The 10,096-nt window shown below is 32.5% G+C and overlaps 1 protein-coding gene across 1 annotated transcript; it reads left to right on the forward strand.

Annotated features, from left to right (window-relative positions):
• The first annotated feature begins 2,041 nt into the window (after window positions 1-2,041).
• On the forward strand, window positions 2,042-5,347 carry LOC121236421 ((-)-germacrene D synthase-like). The gene is made up of 7 exons (XM_041132845.1): window positions 2,042-2,299; window positions 2,655-2,940; window positions 3,230-3,611; window positions 3,781-3,999; window positions 4,148-4,286; window positions 4,414-4,662; window positions 4,788-5,347. The coding sequence occupies exons 1-7, from the start codon at window positions 2,153-2,155 to the stop codon at window positions 5,079-5,081; spliced, it is 1,716 nt and encodes a 571-aa protein (XP_040988779.1). The 5' UTR covers window positions 2,042-2,152; the 3' UTR covers window positions 5,082-5,347.
• The last annotated feature ends 4,749 nt before the right edge of the window (window positions 5,348-10,096 follow it).

Consider the following 10,096-nt stretch of genomic DNA (forward strand, 5'->3'; position numbering starts at 1 on the left):
GCTTATTATAATAGTTATACATACGATATATATGATCGTATTTAATGATCATGAAGACAATTTAATGTCAGCTAGACATTTATGGTTAGAAATAAAAATACTTGTAAATTTATATTCCATTGTGATATGTTGGATGATATTGTGTAAAACTTAAGACTAAATCTTGGTGTATTTTAAAATATGTACATCAAGGTTATTTGAATGATGCTGACATATAGGCTGTCAATCAAATATAAATTTCTTCAAATCTAGTATTTTTAATTTATAGGCAAGCAACTAACTGTCATGAAAGGAGCATATATCAGGAAAAAATAACCACGTAGGACAAAATACGAACAAATTCATGCACGGTGTTAAAAAACTATTTCTGACGAAAATAAATCACCGCAATTAAATTTGTGGCGACTACAAAACCACCGCAAATAACTTCCGGTGAATATTTATCGCCGAAAAATCCATCAGTGACATTAGCGGCGAAAGGGAAGAATTGCCATAAATGTGCTTAATATTTGCGGCAACAAATATTTGCTGGAAATATTATTATTTTGCAACGACTATTACTCGCCGGGAATGTCCTTTAGTGACTAAATAAACAATATTGGCGATCTATTTTCCAGTGATTGTATCTCTTATTTCCGGCTAGTAACATTGCAGGTAAAAGGAAGTATTTCTGTCACTCTCATAAATCATCCGAAAAATCTTTACTTGGCTCTTTATCTATGGCGAAGTCTGGGCAACTTATTTTAGCCGGAATTACTTATTTGCGGCGCTTTAGAAGGATTTTTGCAGCTAAACTAATCGTCGGAAATATGCTTATTTGTTGTAGTGTGCATGACTTGCATGTGAAAATCATCATTATGCTTGTGGAAAATCATCATGATCATTTATGTGTAGCAAATTCCCTTTCAACTTAACAGTATTGAGTTTCTAATTTAGATGCTTGTGGAAGAGATGGAATAGAAAGATGCCTAATTTTTTGTTGAAAGTTCAAAGTATAGGACATTAATTAATGTACTTAGTCAAACATATTACTCTATGCATGGAAATGATGGACTTAATGATGACGGAACAGCATGAAATGATCATATATATCAAGCTCATGCAAGATATGTACATTCTATTTGCATTTTAGTACGTTTATTACAAGAGGATTGTTTATTTATAATCAGTAATTTTTACGAAATGATTATTTTTTTATTAAAATGAGTATATTTTTATTACAAATAATTATTCTTATCGAAAATAATCTTTTACAAATATTTATTTTTCTTGTAATGAATATATTACTTTCCTACTTAATAGGGTAGTAGCCGCTCACTCTTAGATCATTAGAATAATGCTTAGTCCACCGATCATTTTTTTAATTTTTTTTATTATTGTCTTTACTTAATCATTAATAAATTTTTAATTTTTTTTTTTTTAAATGTTGAAGGGTATAAAAAAATTTATAAAAAAAATCCATTTTACCTTGTCGGTAGCACCCATCGGTGGAATCACACATATGGATGTAGCACCACTCATACCATTAACGTCGAAATTTATTTATCATTTTAAATGGTTTACACGTGAAACTTATTAAATTTACGCACTCGTATATATCTTTTTATGTAATATATATAGTTTATAACAAAGTGTTTGTAGTACGTATTATATTAAGTCACGTACACTTTTGTAAGTATAAAAAATAGGGGGTGGCTACTCCCATTTTGACCGCTGGGTATACCGCCCAGCGTAAAATTTTTTTTTTCTTTTTTCTTTTCACATTTTTAACATATTTAAATATATTTAAAAAATAAAAAAAAATAGACCAATACACTTAAAATCACTTCCTTAACCACTAAGTAAAAAATAAAAATAAAAAAAAATAAATTTTAACTAGTGGTCAAATAGGGGTGTCAAATTGGAAAGGCAAAGTAGACTTTCTCTAAAAAATATTTCTTTTTAATTTATCCCGTTATTATCGCGTGGGAGCAGTGCTAATTTCCTACAATCTTCAGCTACCTACGCGAGTATGTCTATAAATATCTGCGGACATGGTACCTATGTTAGTCACACTTGTCTTTTGAAGCACAAAAATATTGCAGTAAACTCATCCCTACCATTAACTGCATTAATCACCAAAACCCTCTCAGCTTAGAAAAGAAGTACTAGGATGTCAATCCAGGTTTCAGCAGTTCCTGCCTCAATCCAAAATATTGCCACTCGTGACAAATCGAATCGCAGCTTGGCGGATTATCATCCTACCATTTGGGGTGTTCATTTCCTATCCTACGCTTCTGATGATCATGACTCCAACATGGTAATATATATATATATATATATATATATATATATATATATATATATATAAGCGACCTAGCTCTGCCCTTTTTCGTGTTTACATGCAGATATCATATACTGTGGTCGAGATGGCCGGTTTTACCATATTAATTTACCGCCAACTTTGATCTCTAAAATGACTGGTCATGGATTTCTTATATGTCCAATCTTTGATCTAACTCGCACCATAATTGCAAATAACAAAATATATAGTCATTGCTAAAGGATCTCGCAATCTTTTTTCACATTTTAGAATTAAAATTCTTCAAAACTTAATTATTATGATCTCGATGATCTAGAACCCATGATGATGTGAACTAATTTTACTCGTGTAGGAAGCAGATAATAACATTATGGAGCAACTCCAAGAATCGAAGGAAGAGTTGAAGAGAATGCTCATGGCTCCTACTGAAACGCTTTCAGAAAAACTGGGCCTGATTGATGCAATTCAGCGCTTAGGTGTTTCTTATCATTTTGAAAGTGAGATTGACGAAATTCTGCAGGAAGTGCACACGAACCCTCCTTGCTTTGATAACAGCGATAAGGACGATGACCTTAACCTTTGCACTATTGCTCTCTGGTTTCGATTGCTTAGACAACAAGGTTATAATGTTTCATGTGGTACGTTCTCATTTGTCCTTCAAATTTTACAGTTTTTCTTCGTTGAAAAAGGTCTTATAACCAGCACTACTAACGTTATGATCTTCATATCATTAAATTACCATCAATTAGATTTTTGTTCTAATTAGGGTTGGTTACTAGGAAAACAAGGAGTAATTGGTGTGTCCAAGCTAGGTTTAATTCTTCTTGGCTCATTCAAATTAATGTTCATTCGGCATAAAGCAATCGCATAAGTTGATTTCTTGTCTTTTGAGTGCTTATTAACATAGACGTAGTAATTATGAAACAGATATTTTCAACGAGTTCAAAGATGAGAAAGGTGATTTCAAGGCATCCTTAATTTCTGACGTGAATGGCATGCTGAGTTTGTACGAGGCTGCACATCTTGGCTTACATGGAGAAGATATTCTTGATGAAGCCCTTGCTTTTACCACCACTCATCTTGAGTCAGCTGTGAGTCATGATATCAAGGCGGCCAGTAATTTGCAAAAGAAAGTAACTCATGCTCTGAACCGGCCCATCCGTAAAGGATTACCGAGATTAGAGGGAATCCATTACATCTCCATCTACCAGGAGGAAGATTCACATAACAAAACTCTGCTGAATTTTGCCAAGTTAGATTTTAATGTCGTACAAGCACAACACCAGAAAGAAGTATGCAACATTACAAAGTAAGTTCAACTCGCATGATCATAAACTACATGATTGATTTTGAATTAGTACATTATGTAATAGATGATGGTAAAACTGATCTATATGCGAGGGAAAAAGCATTTTTTTTGGGTCCCTGGAGACTGTTCTAAATTGTTATACTAAAAAGTTGAGTTGAATGTTTTTCAGGTGGTGGAAAAACTTAGACTTTGCAACAAAGCTGCCTTATGCGAGAGACCGAATAGTAGAGTGCTGTTTTTGGATCATGGGAGTGTATTTTGAACCTCAATATTCCCTTGCAAGAAGGATTCTGATAAAAGTAATGGTCATGACATCCATTATTGATGATACCTACGATGCCTTTGCATCGTACGAAGAAGTCGAGCTATTTACGGAAGCAATCGAAAGGTTACATGATGATATTCTGTATCTAATTTCAGTTTCAATACGACATATTATTATATAATATAGGTAGCTAGTTTTCTGATCATAGTCCAACAAATTAAAGATAAATAATGGTCATAGGGAAATTCTCGTTATATATTTACATTTTCAGATGGGATGTTAGCGCCATAGATCTACTTCCCGAGTATATGAAGCCAATTTATCGGGCATTGTTAGATATTTACGATGAAATTGAGGCTGAGACTGCAAAAGAGGGAAGATCATTCTGTGTGCATTATGCAAAGGAAGCAGTAAGCTAGCTCCCAATAATAATTCTAGATTAATATTAATTACCTGAGAATCTTTTTTTTTTTTAATTATTTTTAAATAGAATATATGATGCTTTACATGAATTTATTTTTACTGTGTGCGTTGCAGATGAAAAAAGTAGTCCAAGCCTACCATGTGGAAGCCAAGTGGTGTCATGAAAGCTTCGTTCCAACAATGGAGGAGTACATGCGTATTGCCCTCGTAACTTCAGCTTATTCAATGCTAGCCACAACTTCCTTCGTTGGCATGGGAAATATTGCAAACAGAGAGGTCTTTGAATGGATCTCCAATGGCCCTAAAATCGTTACAGCTTCAACAATTATTTGCAGGCTCATGGACGACATTGCCTCCCATAAGGTACAATAAACTCAACAATATTATCATGACGTTTTTCCCCTCGACATTTCACCCACTACTTATACATAAGTACGTACTTTTTATGTAACAATTAATGCACATTAATTTATGGGTATGTCCTGTAGTTTGAGCAAAAGAGAGAACATGTTGCCTCAGCGGTTGAGTGCTACATGAAACAGTATGGTGTTTCAGCAGAGGAAGAGGTATACGAACTGTTCCAAAAAGAAGTGTCCGATGCATGGAAAGATATCAATCAAGGGTTCCTCAAGCCGACTGCTGTCCCGATGCCAATCTTGGAGCGAGTTCTCAATTTTACTCGTGTAATCGATGTTATTTACAAGGAGGATGATGGATATACCAACTCTCATATGCTGAAAGATTACATTACCTCTTTGCTCGTCAATCCTCTTCTCATCTGATCACGATCAAGAATATGGATCTAATTAAGTGGTCCTTCCATGATCAACTAAGTGATATTAATACGTACGTACGTGTTTGAATTCCCTATGATCTGTGTGCATGTAAAAAAAAAGTGAAGAAAAAAGAGTAATATGCAGCTTGCTCCTGGCGCCTGTACACGTTAAATATTAATGCTTGTTTGTATTATTTTTTTTTTTCTTGTATCATATGCAGGTTGTTTGTATTATATGCTTGTATGCAATGAATAAAGGACCACAGTTATTGCCGTTCTTAGAAGTTAGAACTATATATATTTTCTGAAAGAATAATCGTATATAGGATTATGCATGTAAATTCTCGATCGATCGGATCCCTATACGTAACGATTTTGCAAGGCTTGCTTGGTCGTCCCTTTTCTTTCCTTCTTAGCTGAGCCTAACCCACCAACTGCATGTACCAAAAAATTATGAGACTGTTGGGCACGGTCGAGGAATATGGAGCTCCGACCAAGAGTACTCATGATGTTCAGTAGAAGATGAATAAGAATAAGTGAGGGTTTTTGGCTTCAATTTGGTCTCATCAAATAATTAAAAACTATTAAGCTGACATGCACCCTTATGAGTTAATTAACATATTTGGGGAATTTTCATCATCTACCAACTGCATGCATGCAAGCAATGAATCGCCTTAATTCCTAACAGCATATATATATTATATATATATAAATAGCTAGTCTCTATATATGGCATCCAATCTACATAGAGACTTATAACTACAATAATTAAAGATTGATATTTCCTCCTCTAAATTATTTATCCTATCAACTTGAAAAACTTCCCACCAATGGATGATCTAAATCATGTTTCCACAAATGATTAGCCTATATCACCAATAATTAACTGCAGAAGAGAAATTAAGGAGTGAATTAAGATCGAAACAAACATGCAGGTACTGTACCAGGAATGAATGATCATAATGAAGATCAGATACCTGCATATATCCTGTGTCGCCAACAAAATCTTGGCACCTTAAACGACAAAAGAGGTCGTCATGTTGTGATCGATGCAGGCCGAGGCTCCACTGCATGTCCTCCTGATCAAGAATTTTGAAGACTAAAGTTGTTTCATCAGTAAGTTAGAGACGGTTTGCTGTAGCTGTGGGTCCTTTGATAAAAAGGTAGAGATGGCTTTGGGGAACATTTGGATAGTGAGATGAGATGAGATGAATTAAAATAAGTTGATTAACTGTATAAGAGAAATTAAGGAAGGAATTAAGATCGAAACAAACATGCAGGTACTGTACCAGAAGTGAATGATCATAAATGAAGATCAGATACCTGCATATATCCTGTGTCGCTAACAAAATCTTGGCACCTTAAATGACAAAGAGGTCGTCATGTTGTGATCGATGCAAGCCGAGGCTCCACTGCATGTCCTCCTGATCAAGAATCTTGAAGACTAAAGTTGTTTCATCAGTAAGTCAGAGACGGTTTGCTGTAGCTAGCTGCTTGTGTGGGTCCTTTGATAAAAAGGTAGAAATGGCTTTGGAGAACATTTGGATAGTGATGGAGATGAGATGGTTTTAGATAAGTTGAATAAAATATTATTAGAATATTAGTTTTTAATATTAATATTATTTTAAAATTTAAAAAAGTTTAATTATTGATTATATTTTATGTGTGAATTTAAAAAAATAATAATAATGGGATAAGATGGGATGAAGCCATCTCTTAATCTTTGGCATGCTTAACTTGTTTTCCGCATGATTTGATCTTATGCATTTCTAGTTGTTTGGATCTAATGTTTCCGGTACATAAACATGAATTATTATTTTGATAAAAGGTGGGCCTATCCTTTTGAGGTGATAGGAAACTTATCAATGTCTGATTAGTGTGTAAAAGGTATTAAGATTGAAAAATTCATGTGATGGATTCCAGTAATAAATTTGTACCAACTTGAGCCACTCTTATGTAGCCACAAGACAGCTAGATCAGAATTTGCTCCATATGAATTGGTTTTTATTTTGAACCTATTCATTTAAAAAATTAATTAATTACTATCCGAATGTCATACCATATACACTGCTTACGTGATAAGATTTGATAGATAAGATTTAAATTTTTAAATTTTTCTTGCAAATCAAATCATATTATAGTATAATAGTATAAAGAGGTATCCTAAGTAATATATAGAGCCGGTCTCGGATGAGTCGGAGAATTACTGCCTGTCACTTATAAACCTGTCTCTCAATACATCTAAAATCCCCAAAAAAGATTTCAAAAAAAATAATCAATCTCATATTTTTCAAATAGACACATAATAATCTCCTCTAAGTCATCACTATATTAATTAACATAAACCTAAGGGGCTACAATCTCCCGATAGTCTCAACATAAATGAACTGATAAATTTTTAAGTCTTACTAAACCAAAAACATAAACATATTTAAAAGACATCAAAAATCTTTTGTTAACAGTAGTACCCTAAGGTATCCAACACCCTATCCTTAGCTTAGCCTTGATCATAATTTCTATTCCTGGTCCTCACCTGAACCATCCACATCATCTGAAAAATGTTTGGAGATAAGAGGTTAGTTATCAACAACTCAGTAAGCAGACAACATATACTAGTATGTAAATATGAACATTTTCACAGAGTTTGGAATGCATAATTAAAACATTTCAGTTTCAATATGCAAATCTCAAAATACATGCTATCAGAAAATCAAAGTAATATTTCAAACCGTTCATATTCAAAACTAACTGTTCATATTCAAAGATCCATTTTGCACAACATGACTGAACCTCTTCATCTTATCTTATCATATCAGAATAGAGACCATGTTTAATCCCATTGTTAGGGTTGTGCATTCTGCGGATAGCCAAGTAGAGCATAAATCACCATGTTACCAAAGTGATTCCACTAAAAACTTAGATCATTATTATATCTTGTGGCAAGGCCAAATATCACTATTATATCTCATGGCCGGACTAGATGTCACTATTATATCTTGTGACAGGGCTAGAAATCACTATTATATCCCGTGACAGGATTAGAAGTCACTATTATTTCCCGTGACAGGGCCATATATCAGAGCAACATAGAATCAAAATCACCATATTAGAACCAGAATCAGAGTCAGAACTAAATCAGAAAGTCATGCCAAAGGTTTTTCAGATGCCACATCCTATCAAAACAGAGTACTGAAATAAATTCAGATCATTTCAAGTATTCAAAAACAAATTTAGAATATCTTCTCATCACATACACAAATTTTCATAAATTTCATATTCTCGTCAGAAAACATAATGCACAAAATTAGCTCATGTTTACACTAGTCATGACAAAAAATACTTTCTCTTATACAGATTTTATGCATATGCAGAACACATATTTGAGGTTGTTTTCATATTTCTTTTCAAAACAAACATGCATATTTTCAAAATCAACCGCATTTCATTTCTTTTATTCAAAGTCTGATTTATTTTAAGCTATTTTGAGCTTATTGATTCTAATTGACTGTCCATTAATTATGTGATTTTGATATTGTGATTTGCTAACAAAAGAGGGAGTTATAAGATAGAACTTGGATATTTCAGCATAAATAAATGTAGAGATTGAAAGACTTATATGAACCTATGTAGTCTTAAAATCGTTGGTCTTAATGCTTTCTTGCTTTATTAATTTGCATATTTTTATGTAAAATAATGAATAAGAATATTTCCAAATGACTATGAAAGAGGCTTTTGGATTACTTTGGAGAATTTCCTAACAAATAGAGATAATTAATTTCAATTAGTTAGATGAGAAAAGTATTGTGAGGGATTAGGTGAAATTGATTTCCTAAAAACTCTTTCTCATTGATTCAATCATTAAACAATAACTTTTCTCTACTTTGAAAATTTCATTTGAATTGATTTTATTTCAAATTATAATTATAAAAATCTTAGTGACTTTTCTAAATAAAATTGAGGTTGGTTTAATTTTAATACTTGTCAAAGTAAGATACCAATCCCTGATAACAATACTTAACAATATTACTGAGTCTCTTTAGATGCTTGTGAAATAGATGGAATAGAAAGATTCTAATTTTTTGTACGTTGAAAGTATAGGACATTAACTGATGTAGTTAGCCAAACATATTAATGGCCCCAATAAATGGCCCTTTTTTACAATAGATAATAATTTATTTAAGGAAAATAGCTCTATGCATGGGAATGATGGACTCAATGATGACGGAACTGCAGGAAATGATCATACATATCAAGCTCATGCAAGATATTTACATTATATTTGTGTAAATTAAATGACATGCATTTCAGTACATTCACTATAAGAAAATTTTTTATTTATGACCAACTCTTTCTTGCAAAAATAATTATTTTTTATTAAAATGAGTTTATTTTCATCACAAATAATCATTCTTATCACAAATAATACTTCACAAATACTCATTTTTCTTATAATAAATATATTACTTTTCTAGTTAATAGGGTAGTAGCCACTCACTATTATATCATTAGAATAATGCTTAGTCCACCGATCATTTTTTTAATTTTTTTATTAATATTGTTTTTATTTAATCATTAAGAAAATATTTTTTAATAATGTTGTATTTTTTTAAAAAAATGTTGAAGAGTATAAAAAAATGTATAAAAAAATCCATTTGACCTTGTCGATAGCACCCATCGGTGGAATCCATGCACCTATGGATGTAGCACCACTCATACTATTAACGTCGAAATTTATTTATCATTTTAAATGTTTTTACACATGAATCTTATTAAATTTACACTCTCAAATCTTTTTATGTAATATAGTTTACTCTTTGGCATCTCTTACTCTTTGGCATGCTTATCAAAGATATGAAATCCCAATAATTTAGACCTCTAACTTGTTTTCCACCTTTGATATGATGCCTTTCTAGTTGTTTGGATCTAAAGTTTCCAGTACATAAGCATGAATTATTATTTTGATAAAAGGTGGGCCTATCCTTTTGAGGTGATAGGGAAACTTATCAATATCTGATTAGTGTG

This window comes from Juglans microcarpa x Juglans regia, chromosome 6S (assembly GCF_004785595.1).
Source record: "Juglans microcarpa x Juglans regia isolate MS1-56 chromosome 6S, Jm3101_v1.0, whole genome shotgun sequence".
Classification (NCBI taxonomy): domain Eukaryota; kingdom Viridiplantae; phylum Streptophyta; class Magnoliopsida; order Fagales; family Juglandaceae; genus Juglans; species Juglans microcarpa x Juglans regia.

Excerpts from the sequence above, each read along its gene's own strand:
- LOC121236421 (XM_041132845.1), top strand. The coding sequence starts at position 2,153 with ATGTCAATCCAGGTTTCAGCAGTTCCTGCCTCAATCCAAAATATTGCC. Across the intron at positions 2,941-3,229 it reads AGGTTATAATGTTTCATGTG|ATATTTTCAACGAGTTCAAA; the intron begins GTACGTTCTCAT and ends ATTATGAAACAG. Across the intron at positions 4,287-4,413 it reads TGCATTATGCAAAGGAAGCA|ATGAAAAAAGTAGTCCAAGC; the intron begins GTAAGCTAGCTC and ends TGTGCGTTGCAG.